At 40.4% G+C, this 19,965-nt stretch overlaps 2 protein-coding genes across 2 annotated transcripts in view; both read right to left on the reverse strand.

Moving 5' to 3' along the window:
* The window catches only part of LOC128511068 (probable transmembrane reductase CYB561D1), a 6,029-nt gene extending 1,430 nt beyond the window's left edge, over positions 1–4,599 (reverse strand). Inside the window, exons 1-2 of the mRNA XM_053483696.1 lie at positions 4,418–4,599; positions 2,365–2,402 (exon numbers count right to left, since the gene is read on the reverse strand). Coding sequence (XP_053339671.1) covers positions 2,365–2,402; positions 4,418–4,574 — 195 coding nt within the window. The 5' untranslated portion in view covers positions 4,575–4,599. The remainder of the gene's footprint in view (positions 1–2,364; positions 2,403–4,417) is intronic.
* A 3,070-nt stretch (positions 4,600–7,669) lies between these two features.
* On the reverse strand, positions 7,670–16,854 carry atxn7l2a (ataxin 7-like 2a). The gene is made up of 10 exons (XM_053483534.1): positions 16,697–16,854; positions 14,311–14,379; positions 13,530–13,881; positions 13,133–13,380; positions 12,950–13,032; positions 12,076–12,287; positions 11,647–11,824; positions 9,681–9,802; positions 8,553–9,375; positions 7,670–8,002 (listed from the first exon to the last, which is right to left on the reverse strand). Exons 1-10 carry the CDS (start codon positions 16,824–16,826, stop codon positions 7,985–7,987), a joined length of 2,235 nt encoding a protein of 744 aa, XP_053339509.1. The 5' UTR covers positions 16,827–16,854; the 3' UTR covers positions 7,670–7,984.
* Positions 16,855–19,965: the final 3,111 nt, after the last annotated feature.

A 19,965-nucleotide genomic window follows, 5' to 3' on the forward strand; every position in this document is an offset into this window, starting at 1 on the left:
GATGAGTTTAATCACATCCGTACCTTTTCTGTCAGCATCCATAAAGCTAGAGCTAAATCGAGGGCGGGTCAAAAATGATCCGCACTCTGGTTATATTAAAACCCCTGTTGGCCGCACTTGGCCATCTTATCGGCACCCTTCTGTCTTCCCAGACACCGCTGTAAGGGTGATACATCAGTTCATTTGTAACTGCGCTGCAAGATGCCCCACATGTGATTTGCATGAAAGCAAAGCAGCGTGCAGTGATTCGTGTGGTCTAAGGTTGTACCTAATGCCGTTATTTATTGAAGAATTTGTGCGCAGTATGAAGAAAGTGTTCGGATATCTGCAAACAAAATGCAAAGAGAATCATTACTGGTGACGAGACACAGAGTCATCACTACGAGCCTGAGAGTAAACGGCAGAGTATGAAACGAAAACATCTTCAATCGCCGGCCGAGAAAAAGTTCAAAAGTCAACCATCAGCTGGAAAATTTATCAACGCTTACAGTTTTCTGGGATTCTCAAAGGCCAGAAGTATTGGAACATTATCAAGAAAAAGGGTTTAACAATCAACAGTGCTCGTCACAGTGAGACGCTTATTGAAGAGATGAAGACTAAAGGTTTTAAAGGTTTAAACGTAGAGGACTGAAATCCGAGGGTGTCTAATCTCGCATGGTGATGCACGTCTGCACACGTCAACACTCCGCAAACACTCTGCTAAAAATTGGCTTCGAGGCGTTAAAGCGTCCTCCTTATAGGCCTGATCTCACTTCATCAGACTTTCACCTGTTTGGTTCCCTGAAAGCAGCCCCACAAGGACGAAGATTCACTTCTGATGAAAAAGTGAAGACAGCAGTGCATCTGTGGCTCGCAGCTCAGAATAAAACATTTTTAAGGAGAGAATACAAAAGCTTGTTGACAAACGGACAAAGTGTATTGAAAAGCAAAGAGAATTATGTTGAAAAATTGGTTGTATTCGTTCTAAAAGATAATTAAAATAAATTCTACCGCCAGAGTGCGGATAATTGTTGACTCACCCTAATATATGACGTCACATTAATGGGAAAATCTACTTGGCTTGTTTAATCTCCCACCAATACGGAATGTTTAATGTCACCATTAATGCATACCATACAGGCTGGGATTAGAATATACAGTGCAATTATAACTACACGTTATAATATATAAATGATATTAATTATAATTGTCTAAATCAATTAGTTAATTCAGCCTTTTCAGATTCCTTTCTGCACAAGGCCGCACCTTTAGAGTCATCGCTATATAATAAAAATCGATTCTTAATTCTTTGCCAAGCATTAATTCAGAGGATTGTTTTCCACAATAGCTGTTTAATTCCTCCACACTTACACTTCAGTTCAATTCAGTTCAGTTTTATTTGTATAGCGCTTTTAACCATGGTTGTTGTCACAAAGCAGCTCTACAGAGTCAATAAAATGTGTATGTGAATGAATCAAAGTGATCAGATTGTCCCTGATGATCGAGACGAGGGCGACGGTGCTGAGGGGAAACTCCCTGGGATGGCAGCAGGAAGAAACTATGAGAGGAACCAGACTCAACAGGGAACGCGTCCTCATCTGGGTGATAACGGATAGCAGGGGGTTGATCTGCATCATACTGTGTGTCAGGAGGCTGGAGGTTCAGGATAACAGAACATACACTATACTGTATTGCCAAAAGGTAAAGACTTTTTTACCACAAGGTTTAGGAGTGTGTTTATGGAAATCTTTGACCATTCTTCCAATGTTGGCCTTCTTATACAACGTCGGTGTCTGACCTCACAAATATTACTTGTATGATAGATAGATAGATAAATAGATAGATAGAAACACTAAGTCTAATCAGCAAGTCAAATTAACTTCAACTGGAAAAAGGCATAAATTAAACATCAATGCCTGATTGCGTCAGGAAGGGAAACTGGAAGTCACACCATCACTGCGATTTTATTACTGGCACCCGTTCCTCCTCACAGTACAATAGGAGACTGTGTACAGACGAGGAGCAGGAAGGTCACGCCACGCCGCTCAGTGCGTCACCGCGACAGAAAAAGTGCTCTGCGTCCTGGGTCAGTCGTAACTATAGACTCTCTGCTGGCATGCAGGGGGGAGAGGTGCGAGCTTAATTATCTCACTGTTCCACCGTGTACTATTCATAATTCAGGAACCTGATGCATTATTCATTCGATGGCCTCGAGGCCGTGCGCCAGTTAGACATCCATCATTCTCGAACGAGAAAAAAGAAACGGCAAAAGGGAAAAGGATACAAAAGGAAACAAAAGGAAAATGGCGCGTTTCTTCAGACGCAAAAGACTGCATGTCATGATGATGTGTGGCGTTTAGTTTGGGTTGTGTATCGGGAACTTACCCCGAGTGACATGCAGAGCGGGTGCCAAGAGAAGAGACCTGCAAATAAACAAATGAACACCTGGAGGTTAGAGCAAAAAAAGCAGATGATCACGATTTGCATTTTCCCGTTTTTTTTTTTTTTGCCTTCTTGAACTTATACGTTACTGCTGGATGTATTTTACACTTATGACCCCTGACATTTCACTAGACAATAACTGATCCGGCTGATCCGGCTCTCTGGTGATCACAATAAGGTGATCTGAAATCATAGACTAATTGTTGGGCAGGACGTCGTGCAGTGTCGGGTGGTGTGTGAATGAGAGTGAGAAATGAGCGTGTTTGTTGATGTAGACATTGTAGGTTTTAGACTTTTTGTTCGGGTCTGAACGAGTATTGATTTGTTTTGGTCTCATATTTTTAACATCTTGTAGTGTGTCCGAGGTACGAGTGATCTCTTTAGAGATGTTCCAGTCCTCTGATAGATCAAGTCCTCTTGATTTGAAATATCAAACACTGAACTCCTGTAGTGACAATGCTGTTGGGTCGAGCCCGTTTTACCCTCAGCTTTCACCCAATTTTTTGAACAACAACATATACCTGACTGTCCTGAACTCAACAGGCTTTAAGGAGTTAAATTTAGGTGATTCTCAGAAGCAGGTTTGACGAGGCATGAAGAATTCTTAAGACAAGCTACAGCAGGATTTTTTTTTTTTTTAAATAATACAGTATAATGTCTTGCGGAAATATTGAACCCATTTTTATTTTTCCTCATTATGTAATAATGTTACAACCAGGAACTAAACTGGATTACCTGAATTTTTATGTCATAAAACAACTTAAGGAAAATCTTTTGTAAGGACATTCCAAAAATTCCTCACATGCCTAAGTGTACGTGTGTGTGCACATGTTTTAATGAATTCCTGGTAAATTTCGAAAAAATACAAATAAAACAATAAAACCCTGACTCATACCTCATACAGAAGGACAGCAGGGCGGAAGGCGAGAGAACCAACACACCTCATTAAACTGAATGACTGACGGGTTGGGTTAATACCTGATGACTTAAGATTTATAATATACAGTAAGTTTTCATTATTTACCCTGCAGGTATTTGGACCAACCCTAGATATCAGTTCTGAGTCCATTTATTAAACACTAATCCTGCGAAATGCAAAATGTTCCGAGTAGAACTTTATTTGGTAAAACTCTGTTAATCAGATTATGAACATTTTTTCAGATTGCTTTTAACATAGCTTTAGTTTCTTTACTGTATTCATGTATTTTTTGTTATTTATTAAGTGATACTTACATTTTTAATTAATGCTTTTATTTAATACTTCTTAATCTGAAAACCATTTAATTTTTAGACTCAAACACTCGTAGTGATTGATAGTTTTACTAAATAATACTAGTACTGCATGGGAGTCTTTGTAGGTTTAAAATAATGATTAGAAGCAAAGATCTTTCCAAAATGAACGGATTTTTTGCATAAAAAACAAACAAACTGTAAAGGATACAGTAAACAAATGTGATATGTTTTGTACTGACTTATCAAACACGAGGGGGCTTAGCACACGACTGTATAGTTTTTATTATTTGTAATATCATTAAATTGGGACAGTGATTTACTTGTGATGCTTCTTATATATCTTGGGAGGTTTTTTGTTGTTGTTGTTGTTGTTTTTAGCATTGCATTAGTAACCACTACTGAGTTCTCACATTACCCTGAGTGTCCAATCACATCTACATATCTGGATTTTTCCTTCGGGATCAATAATCTATCTATCTATCTATCTACAAAGTTTTAATTATAGTATTGTCCCAGATGTCTTGGTCTGCTGCAGAATTAAGATCACTCTTCACTGGGGAGAAGGGCCCTGACTAATTGAAACAGCTGAATTCAATAATTAACAGGTTTAGATAAATTGTCTATATAGTTTATTAATATTATTGTTGTTATTATTATTTCACTAAAAGTACATGAACAGAATCTTTATGAGCAGAAGCCCTGATCTGGCCTGGTGTTAGGAGTAAAGAGGTAAACACACTGAAACACACTGAAACACACTGACTTGTTCCCGGGCGGGACAGGACGCCGATCAGCGCGGTGAAGCCCAGAGCGACACAATGCGCGGCCACGAGAGCGATTTTGCGCATGCACGCGTACAGCCAGTACTCCCGCATCCCGAGCCCCTCACCGACCGGACTGTACTCCACTTCCGGCCGCATGCTCTCGCTCGCGCTATCTCTCTCTCTCTCTCGCGCGCGCTCTCTCTGTCCGTCTGTGTCTCAGGTCGGCGCCGAACCCTCCAGCCACAGCCGATCTGATCCACGAGCTGCCCGCGCGCCGATCATGTTAGCACGAGCCTCCTCCTCTTTCTCTTCCTGCTCTTCTTCTTCCTCTTATTCTTATTATTATTGTTTTGATGATGATGATGATGATGATGATGAATGAGCCGCCGAGCCGCGGGAAAACACGGACCGGATCAGAGCCGCCTCCGGATGCGGTTCGTGCGCGCGCGCGCGCGTGCGGCGGGGATGATGATGATGATGATGGTGGTGGCGCGTGTTCTTCGAATACATAAAAGTTTAAACATCGAGTGACGCAACTCGTTCCTGGAAAGGGGACGTTTTAAACCCTTCCCTTATGGGCGATACCATCATCAAGTGAACACAAAAAAAACGGGGGGAAGAAAAGGCGTGGCTCAGGTTGTTTCAGCCAACAGTTACTGCTGCTAATATTAATAATATTAAAATTATTTTTTATACTACTACGAAGACATATTAAATATATAATAAATAAATTATACTACTCCTACTGATAATATTAGCTATGATAATCATTTTTGTACTACTATTAAAGTTATATATTTTTATATATAATAAATAAATTATACTACTCCTACTAATAATATTAATATAACCTACAATAATCATTTTTGTTCTACTACTAACATTACTTTAAAAATAATTATTCTACTCATAATAATATTACATAAAATAATAATTTTGTACTACTACTAAGATAAAAAAAACTAAATAAAAATTTAATTATACTACTAATAATATAAATAATTTAATATTAGTAATTATATTTATATATTTTTTAAATATATATATATATATATATATATATATATATATAAATAATTTAATATTAATAATTATATTTATATTAATAATATTAATAAAAGATAATATTAATTATTTAATTAATAATATTAATAATAATATTACCTATAATAATAATAGTTTTGTACTACTACTAACATTACTTTAAAAATAATTAATTATAATACTCTTACTAACAATATTAATATTACCTATAATAAATATAATTTTTGTATTACTACTAAGGTTAAATTTTTAAATACAATACATAAATTATACTACTCCTACTGGTAATATTAATATTACCTATAATAATCATTTTTGTACTACTATTAGTTATATATTTTTATATATAGTAAATAAATTATACTACTACTAATAATAATAATAATATTACCTATAATAATCATTTTTGTACTACTATCAACATTACTTTTAAAAGAATTATACTACTACTAATAATAATATTACCTATAATAATCATTTTTGTACTACTACATAAAAAATAAATACTACTCCTACTAATAATATTAACATTACTACTCTTACTAGTAATATTAATATTACCTATAATAATTATTTTAGTATTACTATTAAGGTTACATTTTTAAATATAATACATAAATTATAGTACTTCTACTGATAATATTAATATTACCTATAATAATCACTTTTGTACTATTACTAACATTATTTTAAAAAGAATTATACTACTCCTAATAATATTAATATTACCTATAATAATATTTTTGTACTACTACTAAGATAAAATAAATAAATAAAAAATAAATACTACTCCTACTAATAATATTAACATTACCTATGATAATTCTTTTTGTACTACTATTAAGATTAAATTTTTAAATATAATAAATAAATTATACTACTCCCACTGATCATATTATTACATATAATTATTTTGTTCTACTACCTAGATTAAATAGTAAAAAAATACTACTCCCACTAATAATATTAATATTACCTATAATAATTTGTATTTTTTGTACTACTAATAAGATTACAAATTTTTATATATAATTAAAAAATATATTATTACTAATAATATTACTACTACTACTATTTCTACTACTAGAAAATTCCATCCATCTAGGAACCTCTGTAGTGCAAATACCGTGGAGGCCAATGATGACCATCGTATTTATGGTTATCATTGATCATTCATCTCCGATCAACATTCACATACACATTCACACACTATGGGCAATTTGGGAACAATAAATTTGCCTAACCTGCATGTTTTTTGGACTGTGGGAGGAAACCTTAAGCACTAGTGCAAACTGTACCAATAAAATTACAACGTTTTCATTTTTATCATAAGTGTTGTAGTGGTTAGCATTGTGGCCCTCACCACCATCAGGGTCGAGGGTTCAATTCTCGCCTTAGTCTCGTGTGCTTGCAGTTTGTATCCGGATTCCAGATCTGGCTAATTGGCGATCAGTTTTACGTTGTGTGTACCATGTGATGGATAGGCTCCAGCCTTTCTGTGACCCTGTACAGGATGAACACTAGAGAAGATAAATGAATGAATAAATACTAACTAGTATTAATTAAGCAATATTACAAGAGTGAGTGCTATTGTGCTGGTCATCAGCACAGCTGTAATGCAGTTATAGGCTTGAGAGCGACAAGAGCTTCCATGACCGGATCTGAATGTGGGTTTTGGCAGGCAGCTGCTCTTCCCTCAGTACGGCGGACCATATAGACCCACTTTTGACCATGCTGTGACCAACAGTTGATTGAGATACAGTTACGTGTCCCAGTGATGTTACCGCCCAGTATCACCAGTCATGGAACGCCTCTCGTCCAATCACATTACTTAGTCGGAACTAACTGTTGTATAATACAGATTTAACGACTACTACAACTACCACGACCACTAATAAGAACAACAACTACTACAAAATGATTATTCTATTATACTATTAATAGTACTAATAGTACAAGTACTGCTAATTACATTACTACTGCTTTTACTACTAATAAAAGTAATAATGAATTAGAAAATCATAATACAATATCATAAATAATGCTAGTGCTAATAATTATATTACTACAGCTAATATTAATAATAATAATAAAAAATAACTCATTTTACTAACATAACTACTAAATATTTTACTACCAAAGCTAATGCAAAATGATAAATGACATTAGAAAATGATAAGCAATAATAATCACGAGTGCTGTTTCAAGTATAAAGAATATTTTAATCCATTTTTATAAATCAACATTTATATAGCAGCATGTCCAGTAGATTGTGAGGTATTTCTGAATTCACGGAGAAATTCACTCCCCCATCATCTGCCATTCACTCGCACTCACATTCATATATTGGCTTTTTAAAAGGACCATCATTCTAATGATCCACACTGGTCTAACACTTCCAGACCCACACACACACACACACACGCCCACCTGCACGCACGCACACACACACACACACACGTCTGGAGACTTGGGTCCACAGTCCATACAAATTTGCAGTGCTCCCCAGTTAGTGGCTTGGCTCAGCGATGGAGTTTTGGCTGTGAAGGAAAAAAGCAGAAAGTCAGCACCGTAGAAATGCATCGTACTCCACTCTCACTCAGACTACCTGTTATTTCTTTGTCTTTTAGCATGAAAAGTAATGTAAAAAATCATTTAAAAAGTATGACTATATGAACAACAGTCCATCGGGTTCTAGACAAAATTAACACGGATTATAAACTCTACAATGTTGTAAGCCACGTTTCCCAGTACTGGCCCATTGTTGTTTTAGTTATTCCTTCTCTTTTTGGGTAATTTAATAGAAAATACTGCCTTTATGACATATTTAAAAGTCACGATCATTATAGGGACCTGTAAAAGATAACACCAGTTATAGATTACGTATTTTTGCACCAAAACTAGTGCACCGGAACTAGAACCCTGAAAAACCATTGCATCGCTAATTATTTGGATATCGATATTCTACAGCAAGTAATTTGCATTGACTTCTTTAAAAGTGCTCGTGTGGCGGGACCTACAGCATTAGTTCAGCAGTAATGCATTTATTTGACACGTTATAAACTGCGTAGGTAGTCTCCTCCAGTGTACCTTAGGTGTACTGAGCTTCTTCTCCCCTCCGACGGGCAGCGGCGCTCCTTTGCTCTCTTTCCAGGGGTAGAAGCCGGAGTGAGGGGGGGTGGAAAGCCGATGCGCTTTGGAGGGGGGTGAGGAGTCGCTGCTCTTGCGTTTCTTGCCCAGGCCTCTGTGCTCGTATCCCGGAGGCCTGCCGTGGTGTCCTGAGTTTCCTGCTCGCCCAGATGCGCCCGGCTCCGTTGGCGAGGTTCGGCCCGGTGCGTGAGTCCGCTTAAATTGCCACGGCTCGGCCCGGCTCTGCTTGTGGCCCGGCGAGAGCGAGCCGTTTGTCTGTCCGTGAGATGATGGCGGCGCTAAAGCCGAAATCTGAGCCGGCGCCGTTCTGCCGGAGCCGAGCGGCCGGGCTCGGTCCCGATCCGGGCTCACACAGTTCCTGTCGGGACTGACCGTATCGGCCTCGCTCAGAGAGCCTTTCCGCTTTGCGGGAGCGGACGGTTCGGCCCGCTCCGTTTCCCTGAGACGCAGCTGCTGCTTGCTGGGTCTGCCGACGGGGTTTCTGGACCGCCCCGTGCCCGGCTGCGTGGCAGTCTGAGCGGGTTTCGAGTGCGCCGCGGACTGGGAACCTCCGGATTTCTCAGACTGAGCCGAGGCCCTGTTGCTGGAGGAGCCGTCCCTGCCTGATCCGTGCGAGGAAAATGACGACGACTTGAGGGAGGTGGTGCTGGGATTTCCTGCCCTCTGTTTGGAATGATGGGAAGTGTAGGACGGGGAGGCGGGAATGGCTGAAGGCTTGGCAGAGGAACTCTGGGATTGAGGCTCAGATGCTTGAGGTATTTTCCTAAGTAGGAGAGAAACGTTGGTAAATATTAATAGACCTTAAGCATTAGTTTCTCTCTCAGATGCTGGAAAGTGCTGCTAAGAAGAGAGCAACATCTGGTTTATGTACTTAAGGATGTAATTAGGGTCAGCTGGAGCAAAGCTAAGAAATCCAGCAATCTGATGTATACATAAACACACATCAACACCCATTACTCATCAACTTGCCACAGCCCTCTCACTTTTAGGGACGTTCCCCAGGTACGAGACTACAGAGAGAATGAATTAAACAACTGAGTTAATAAGTAGAAAGCAGGAGACACTCACTTCCACAGGTGAGCGCTGAGGTGACTCTCCACCATGGCACTCACAGCAGACCGCAGGTGATGAAGCCGCCTGTCGAATGTGAAGACGCCGTGACCTAGAGCAAAACTACCAAACGTACAAACCTGAGAAGGGAAAAAAAAAAAAAAAAAAAAAAAGATTAATTTACGCTTTTTTCCCCCTCCTTAGACATCCTATACCACTCTGAATGTTAAAAGGCTTTTGAGAGGTCATGTGAGGTAGTCTCACACACACGCACGCAGGTTGTTTCTCAGGCGTCTATCCCCGGGGCGACCCAGACAGATGGTCAATACGTTTATTAAATTCTAGACTTGGCACATCTGATTTAACTTCCGCACCGTTTGGCCGAGCCAGGTGTGCTGGCGCTGGAATCCAAACACTGGACGGGAGCTCAAATAGTCCGACACTCTGACAGACGTTTAATCAGTTTTGTTTCAACAAGGATACAAATCTTAAAGAAGGAGGGTAAGATGGAGACAGAAACGGCAGCGGGAGAGAGCCAGGAAACTGTCTGCATCTGACCAACAATAGTAAAAGGCCGTTTCCTTGCTCAGCGTCTGGCATTGACGCCAAAATCTCGGCTTTGAGACGCCTTAAGAAACGCTGGATGGATAAGAATGGATTACAAAAATTGAGTGAAGAATTAAAAGTGTGTGGATCTGTGTGAGTAGTTCTGTCATGGACATGGGACCACCAACTGAAGATGGATGCTGAGGAGCCTAAAAATATACAGTTGTGTTCAAAATATTAGCAGTGTGTTGAAAAAAAGTGAGTAGTGACTCTATATCCATATAATAACTTTTAATTTAAATCACACAAATGCATTGGACCCTCTGCACATTCTATGCTAAATCACAACATGAAGAATAATGTGCTAAATGGATTATTAGTTTAATGTAAGTGAAGAAAAACAAATATTAGTCTGTCTAATTTGATAAATAGGCCCAACACCATAGTACGAGAAGCCTCCCCATATCATGATGCTTGTGCCTCCATGCTTCACTGTCTCCACAGTGTACTGTGGCTTGAATTCAGTGTTTGGGGGTCGACTGACAAACGTCTGCGGCCTCTAGAGCCAAAAAGGGCAATCTTGCTTTCATCAGTCCACAAAATACTGCACCATTTCTCTTTCAATGTGGCCAGTCAATGTGTTCTTTGGGACTTCTTGCTGACAGCTTGGCTTCACATAGCCGTCTCCTAATGGTAACAGTACAGGTAACTTTAGGTGTTCTTTAACCATGCTGGAACTGATCATTGGCTGAGTCTTTACCAATTTTATTATTCTTCGATCCATTCGAATGGTAGTTTTCTGTTTTCTTCCACATCTTTCTGGTTTTGGTCTCCATTTTAAAGCATTTAATATCATTTTAGCAGAGCAGTCTATCATTTTCTGCACTTCTTTGTATGTTTTTTTCCATCTCTAATCAACTTTTGAATCAAAGTATGCGGTTGTTCTGAACAATGTCTGAAACGACCCATTTTACTCTGATTTTTAGGGGGAAATGCACAAGACAACTTTTTCTGCATTTATCCTCAAATAAGGGGAACTTGTTTGATGCCTGTTTTTTTTTTTTACAGAAAAATCAACCTCTCCAATTGAACTCCACACTGCTATAATTTTTAACACGCCCCATTTCAATTATTGATTCAATTACACACAATCAGGTGCATCCAATAATGACTGTTGGGTCTGTTGTTTTCTATTACTCCACTACACAAGTAAAATATTCACCATGAAGAAATGTAATTACTCCCAAAAACAATTATTGACTGGTTACTGATGTTGGACGGCTATTATTTTAAACACAACTGTGTGTGTATATGTATAAAACAATAAAAAAAAGTCAACATGATAAAACCAAGTCGTCTAAAAATAACAAGAACCCATCAACCCTTTTGTCTCTTCAGACTTAAAAAAAAAAAACAGAGATAAAACTCTGTTCAGTACCGCGAGCGGTTTGGGATGCCAGGGGCTGGAGTGCCAGTCGGCAGGTTCGTCGGCTCCTTCTGCCTCACTCTCGTCACTGGAGATTCGTCCCTGAGTGAGGGGGGAGGATGGCCGAGCCACACACTCCTCCCGGACTGCCCTCTCCTCCTCGAGGGCGTTCTCCGATACTGTTCGCGTCCTGCTAGAGAGAGAGAGAGACACACACACACACACACACACACAATTATAAGAAAAAATTATAACATAAAACATGAAAAACAAAATAAGGACTCCGACAGATGTACTTCCTGCTCTTTTAAACAATCATAAACTGAAAGTAATTAATATCAAATTTATCACAATCCCGAAAGAGTGCTTTCAAGTGACCTGCTCTGACTAAGTGTGAGATTTAACACGAGACCGATTATGACACGTGATTTGTGCTCCGACCTGAAGGCAGGAGAGTTGTTCAGGGGTCTCCTGCAGTGCGGCGAGGCGCTCGGCTCTCTGGGAGTCTCTGGGTTCGGGGACTGAGTGCTCGGTTCCTCGTGGCTCTGAGTGTTCCGCTCTCGATTTTTCGAGACCATCTTGAGCTCCGCCACCAGCTGGTCAAAGTTCTTACTGCGACCTACGACCTTCCTCCGCTGGTGAATAGAGTGGATCTGAAGGAGGGGAAAGAGAAGCGTTACGATTACTTGTATTGACTAAACCAATGAGTTATATCATTTTACACACATCAGCATAAACACTCTCTGTGTAACAGCAGTTTTATATTAAAAAGGTCTGAACCAGATCGAAAAACAAAGCTTGAAAAAAAAAAAACGTTTCTTATTGTAAACATCAACGATGTACTTTATTTTTCTTTATTAATGACAAGCTCAGCTGCTTAATAATACCTAGCTTCATTTTTAGTTCTGCCTATTTTTTTTCCAACTTAAAAAAAAAATAAAAATAAAAAGTTGACCAAGTTGGACAAAGGTCAGAGGTTCATTTCCTGTAATTCCTTCCTCATTTCCTGTAAGTCGTGTCCATGTAACTTCCTGTCAGCGTACAGACGTAGACATTCTTCTAGAAATGTCTGTTCAACCTTACAAAACACAACAGACCACAGGAAAACTAAAACACACTCGCAAATGTTTTACAATTGACTGTCTGAGGCAAGCGTTTGGTCTCACAGTCTTAAAATTTAATTTTAGCAGCTTTTGTGGTTATTACCGAACCGGCATTACGATCACCACGTGCTACAGTCAGGAAACGCCGTGGTCGTGGTTGTGTGTTAACAGAATTAGGGTTCTGTGTTCAGGAAGACGGAGAAGAGTCTCACATTGCAGGTTAACAGCCGCGTGCAAACTTTCTTCCTCTCCGGATCCAGCACTCCGCAGTGCTTGTCCAGGTCACACTCCTTTTCTGGATCGAGCAGAAACAGGAGACGTTAGTGTTCGTTTTTATGGTGACCATAATGACGGTTATCAATTTCTCATGTCATGTCATGTCATTAAGTGCTTACTTGATGCCTTGTATGGCCGGTTGCTGCGGGCGTGTGATGCCGCGGTGTTGGCGGACGCGGACTCCGCTCTCGGTGACTTCTCAGTCGAGCCCGGCGACGGTCGACTGGGCGACGGGCCTCCGTAGGGCCACGGCGGGTCTCTGAGACTCGGGGGAGGGGAGCTACGCGGGGGCTCCAGCGGCGGAGGCTGCTTGAAGACGGCGGACTCCGAATGACTGGAACTGGACGTCTTGTCCAGAGGCGAGAGCCTGCATGGGAAGATGAGGAGACACCGTGTACAGAGACAAAGGCGTCGGCAAAGAGACATGTGATTGTCAGATCTGTTCACGCTAACCTAGTTAAGTGGGCAGTTGGGTTTAATCTGTGTCTAGCTCTAAAGCAGAAAACAAGAACTTACCGGACACCGTCCTTGGGCGTCTTGGTGTGTTTAAACTGAGGTGGCGTGGCGGGTGATTGAGGCGATGGTCGTGCCGCTCCTCCTCCACCACCGCCGCCGCCACTCTGGCTCTTCCCGCTCCAGTTGCCTGTACCGTGGCCGGCGGTGGACTGGGCGTGTCCATGACGGGCGTGCGAGCGCTGCTGACTGGCTGGCGGTGTGGAACGCAGGGGTGCATAGAGCTTCCCGACAGAGCCGTGCCTCCTCTCACAGTGCTTCTCGAAAGCCTGCGGCTTCACCACCTGACTGCAGTGGCTGCAGACCACCAGGTAAAAATCATCGTGTCCAGGATAGTGCCCGAAGATCGACATATCTGTGAAGATCATTCCTGAGCTTGAATTTTTTTTCTTTTGTTACCAAAAAAAAAAAAAAAAAAAAAAAAAAAATTCAATATAAAGACACTATGTTGTTGGTCTTTCGGCTGCTCCCGTCGAGGGGTCGCCACAGCGGACAATCCGATCCACACAACAACTTGGTACTGACTCAACCCTCCCATTTTTATCTTGGCCTGGGAGCGGCACTGCATCCAGTAGCTGGGGTTTGGGCATCGGGTTGGAATCGAACCCGGGCTTTCCACATGTGAGGAAACCTACCACTGAGCCACCAATGCCCCCAATATTTAGACACTATATGGCGGTAGAAACTTCCGCACTGCACTATACATAAAGCAGCCATGTTGATTAAAGATCATTAATAATCTTAGAGAACGACATAAAAGAGCAGAAAATGATAAAGCCCATACCCTCTTTCCTCAGCGTCATGGTTTCCGTCGTTTTTTTGCCATTCTTGCTGCATTCGTCCCCATCGGACGCTAAAACAGAAAAAGCTCAGGGTTAGTCTCGCGGTGTGATCTGTGGGAAAATAATGCCATCATAGAGTAGCTCTCTTTATGACCTGATAAAGGTAACGCTTTTCTCCCAGGACTCCATGGATTTATTACACTGAATTAGAAATCGCATAAGAAATTTAAAAAAAGAAAATAAAAAAGAGGCAGGATTGAAGGTCTACGGTAAACACTGAATGTTTTACTTTGTGTATAACAGTGAAATAATCAACGTTTACCGTAGACCTTCAATCCTGCCTTTTTTTTTTTTTTGCTTGCTTAGGCGAATTCGTCCTGATACACAAACTGAACTGAAACTCTCGGTTTGTTCATTTCCCATCCTAAGATGACGGTTTCATCTTTGCTAAGCGAGCTCTCTTTCCGGCACTTCCTTTCCACCACGGCAGAGTCATGTTTTCCAGGATGCTGGCTTCAGTCCACGACAGGAAGTGGAGTAAAAAATTCCCTGTGTGTCTTTCACACACGAATCGTGGAAAAGCCTGCATTATTCTTTTTTTAAAGGGTTTTAATTAATTCATTTATCGCTCACTTAAGTATGCGTCGTTGATGGGGAAAAGAGTTTGTAGAAATACATAAAAGGTTAAAGCTATAAATAATCTGCTGATCTTTAATGTAATCAGTGGTCGTCCAGCGGTCGATTTAAGACACGGCCTCAGCACGCGCATATAATCTGGATCATGTTTTACTCAGCATTTCGACTGAATTTATGGCACAGGTTTATCTTCAGGCCAATATCTCAGTACTGCCAAAGTTTTAGTAAATTCTGTCTAGCCAGTTTTTGCGTGACGCTGTGACAAAAACAGACCAAACATTTTTGGAGACTGGTTTCTGGTCCTCCAGTGGATGAAACGTAAAAATATAACTGAAAGAATGATGTACAGACAAACCTTTATTTTATTCAGATAGATTGTGGTGTGGTCACAAATCAGGTTTGGTCTTATGCTAAATCTCCAGAGGCTTGATTAGTCCTGAGCACCATTCCCAAAGGTTTTTTTTTTTCTGTGACGTCACCATTGTCAGTGGAAATAAATGTGTTGTAAGTGAGATCACATTTTTGGGGGATGTGTCTGAGGAGAGAGACACACAGGGTGTGGTGTACCTGTAGCTCCAGGTGCGTGTGAACTGATGCTCTGTAGGTACACTACACAGGGTCGGGTACCTCTCAAGGTGTTTCTCCGACCTGACTTACAGCAAGAGCGGGAGACATTTGCTATTCAGCGGCTGAGGAGCTTTTTAAAGGGATCTGGAGAACTGCCAGACAATACGACTTCTATTAGCTAGCATCAGGCTAAGCGGGGTTTTTTTTTTATTCCTTTTAACAACGCTGTCTTATTAGGATCCTATTAATAAAAACTACCCAAATAACAGTAATATATTAACAAGATTGATGTGAAGACATCCTGCTACAGGAATTTAATTAAAAACAGGATAGCTTTTCCCCCCGTGTTAGCATTGTAAGGTTATTGCTAGCATTTAAAAAAAAAAACTCCTCACATTATTTTTTCTTTTCTCACCCGTATTACGACATGATTCCGCCTCCCTTTGCTACGATTGGCTAGCACGCAGCGTCCCGCTCGTATCCAGCCAGTTATAGTGCAGAAGGCGGGACGCGATCAACCAATCAGAACACGTCTATGATTGAATAGCGGTAGGGAGAAAAGAAATAACGTATCACCGGCGTCTTGTCCAGTACAGAAAGAGAGCTAGGAGCGAAATGGGTTGCCAGATTGCTGTGATATCTTTTAAGCAATTAACAGCGTATAATCCTCACATATAACCACAAACCGTGAATGGATTTAGATCATACTTAAAGTTTACAAAAAGATTATAGTCAATTATTTATTCCGAAGTCTACAGGAATAGGAACGTTGTTTTTAATGCATTATTTGGCAACCCTTGTTACAGTTAGCTCAGTGGCTAAGCTAAGCGGCTAGGCTAAAAGTTGTTCGACCAAATGTATGCACACAAAAAACAATAATAAGAAGACTACGCGATTTTATTTTATTTATTCTAACACTTTTTTTTCCTCACGCGTATTTATGTTTTAAAATAGCAACACCGTTTTAAAACTAAATCATTAAGTGAGCCCTCGCAGCCCACTCCACAGAGCAAGCAAGAGGACCTAAGTGAAACCACGGAAGCCGGCCAGCGCTAGGACCGCGCAGGTTCTTTGTTTGGGTAACATTGGTTAGGGATGCCGTGCCTTTCCGCGAAAATAAACCACATCTGAGCGACTTTTTTCAACGAAATATGACGAAAAACTGACGGAAACATAATCACGTACCGTCCGATGCTGTCAGGTTAATCCTCTCTGCCCAAACGCTCCAGCTTTGACCCACGAAATCATCGAGACAAGGCACCCGCCGTTCCAGAGCAGCCATTACTTTAACTGCGCGTTCACGCACCGCCATCATCACGGCGCGGCGAGTCACTTACGTCATACTGCGCGCTCCCGCGAGCGAAGGCAGCAACCCTGGATGCGCGGCCCTTCCTGTGTGTGCGCGCGCGTGTGCGCGTATATGTACTTTAATTGAAGTAATGTTTATAAGTCATATTAAAATATCTAGATTTTAAATATACGTAATCTAAAAAACCTAAAAAGGTGTGAACAAAAATATAGGTAATGGTTTACTTCAGCAGTTATGAGTGTAAGAGTTGATGAGTTGATGAAAGTCCTCCAAAGATTTTAAAGGCTTTTTGATTTGGGTTTAAGCAGGTAGTGGTGCAAGACCAAACCCAGCCAGTCGGTGGCACTATAAGGCAATAGTTGACGTTTTCAAACATTTTTTTAAAGTTCTGCCAAAACAAACAAACAAACAAACAAACAAAAAACACACCAATAGCCTTTTATCTCAACCCAATTAAAAATTGAGCTTCTTCTTCTTTATTGTTTAACGGCGGTTGGAATCCAGTAGGTTACATTTCCGCCAGCTGTAGGTCTCATTCTCCCTCATGTTCCCGACCAATTTTCAGTCTAATGATCTTACTAATGATGGTACTTCCACACACTCTTTCTTCTCAACACGTTTCCTCTCAGCCCTGCTCAGCATCCAGTTGAAGTTCTGTAAGTTGCATCACCACCACCTATAGCTCTCTCTCTCTCTTCTCAGCTTCCCTGTCCTTTAAAAGCTGACTTTCCAGTCCAGTCTTTCTCATAAACAACATTAAATGCTTGCTTTCCTTGATCAGTGACTCCACGTTCTAAAAGACTCATAACATTGCTTTATTTCTTGGAGGTATGCCATCATGTCTAGTCTTTTTTGAGAGGTGAGAGCAACAATTTGAGCTAATATGCACAACATAGAAAAACAACTTTTGCGAACGATCCTGTACATCTTTGGCACATGAGTCTGAAATAAGATAAGTCTGAACCATACCACGGCTACACCATGTTGAACAGAGCCAGTCTGCTTTTTAGGATTGCGTTAATATATTTAAGTATAGCTTACAGCACTGGGATCATGAAGACAACCACCACAGACAAACACCAGTATTATGATTGGGAGGACCATCACATGTGAGACTGTTCTTGCCTTGAAATCTAAAAGTCATAATAAAATTGCATAGCATAAATGAATGAGTGCCCGCAGTTCAAAGCCTGCTACCGCAATCCATCTGATTTTGCTACTAATGCATTAGTGGAAAGTAGCACTACTCAATATGGCTGAGGAAGGCCAATCTAGCGCACGTCAAAATCTCTATGATCTCAACCATAACAGTTATTAAGGAAAAAGATAAGGCAGCCACAGGCCAATCAGTTATAAAGGAGCAGAACTGGGTTTACTCGAACAACGTCATTTCAATATCAGGGAATGGATTTGCAGAAAACGTGAAGGGGACATTCAGGACAAGACTCTGTAGATAACTGATCCGGGGGTGAGGTTACTAACATTTGGCAGAGTTATGTTCGGATAACTTTAAGTACAATCAAACATGGCCACCATCGTCCAATCAGCTTTCAGTAGACATTTGGGTAACATTAACAGACAGAATGATAATTGGACGGTTTGACAGAAAAATGAGATGAACACCATTTCAAGACTCATTTTGCCAGCACACATGGATGTCTAGAATAAAATATGTTTTGTCTTCAAAAGTTTTTTTATTCTTTTTGCCTTTTTTCTGAAAAACTCCCAAAACGGATATATCTCATTTTGCTGTCAAACTGTTCATTTGTACTCGGCCCCAGGAACCCGCTTGTAACTTCTGCAACCTCAACTAAATTATAGTCTATATTCATAAGTAACTAAAGGAGACAAATTATAATAAAATATAATATAGGGATATAAAAGATTGATTTTTTTAATTAATACTCAGGTAAAATTGATATAAATGGGTAAAGCCTGTAGTGAAATAGGATCACTTAGCATTTCATTTTGGGCAGACCTAAAGCTTAAGTCGTGTTTAAGATGCCTTCCCTGTTAACTTCAGTAGAATACAGAAACAGTCACCATGTCCTGGTTGATATTGGCCTGTTGTACCATGAAGGTGCATAGACTTTACTATCTCATCTTGGTGCACGTCAGTAGCCTTTGTTAGCCACAAGTGGTCATCAGACTCCACTGCAAGCCAGTCTGCCTTAATACCACCAGAAGTAATTTCTGTAATATTGCCTTCACGACCATTCATTTCCTTCATCGCCACCATTTCTCTCCATCATCTTTTACATCATCATGGCCAAACGGCCTTTCTTCATCGCCCTTCACGAAGTCAGCATTTCCTTGTTGTGGCCAGCCTGAGAAGCCAATCATATTTTTTTCTTTTTTTTCCCAATCAATCACATTGTTTTTGTTTAAATCTGTGCATCTGGAGCACCCTTACCAGGTGATGGTGGAAATAATTCCATCGTGTGTGGTACCTAAGAAGGGAGAAAGACGTTCTTCATAGTTTTATACTGCATTCTGGGGACAGAAATCCCCAGTATAAATAAAGTAAGCAATGGAAACTTCATCTGGACATCTTGGAGAAGGTAAATCCAGGGCCTCTTTAAACAGTTTGTAAATCAACACTGTAATATTTTCCGGTATATTACTGAATAAAGAGTTTCCTGGAGGCAACTTGACAACTCCAGCCGTGCGGTCGCGTTCATGAGCAGGAATCAAAAAAGGGTTCCTTGGCATTAGATGACCGTACAGGTTGTTAAAAATCTTAAAGCAACTTTAAGAACTAGAGGTTCAGCCCATATGCAGATACTGATATATACACTACTCACAATCAGTTAGGGATATTGTTATTTACATGAGTGCTTTTCCTATTTGCTCTGAATTTAAATTAAATAAGTAAAAGTTCCCTTTGATATTACTTATATTGTACGAGAAGAAACCATTCTGCCACGATGTGGTGAAACATTATTATCCATGAACAGAAAGTTATGGGTGTGCTGGAGGAATTGGGGGATGATGATGGGTTCTATGATGTCTCTGAGGTAAGAAAATGCAGTGACTGAGCCATGTACAATAACCAAATCTGTTTTGCGCTGACTGGTGATGCTGCCCAGACTGTTGCACCTCCTCCATCAAAGTAAACCCTGGGGACCATGTTGAGCTCATTGCA

The sequence above is a fragment of the Clarias gariepinus genome, chromosome 23 (genome assembly GCF_024256425.1).
Source record: "Clarias gariepinus isolate MV-2021 ecotype Netherlands chromosome 23, CGAR_prim_01v2, whole genome shotgun sequence".
Classification (NCBI taxonomy): domain Eukaryota; kingdom Metazoa; phylum Chordata; class Actinopteri; order Siluriformes; family Clariidae; genus Clarias; species Clarias gariepinus.

Bases quoted from the DNA above. Each gene is read 5' to 3' on its own strand.
- atxn7l2a (XM_053483534.1), bottom strand. From the start codon at position 16,826: ATGATGGCGGTGCGTGAACGCGCAGTTAAAGTAATGGCTGCTCTGGAA. The intron at 13,381-13,529 runs GTAAGTTCTTGT...CTTCCCATGCAG, and splicing joins ACGCCCAAGGACGGTGTCCG to GCTCTCGCCTCTGGACAAGA. The intron at 9,376-9,680 runs GTGAGTGTCTCC...TCTCCTACTTAG, and splicing joins CTCAGCGCTCACCTGTGGAA to GAAAATACCTCAAGCATCTG.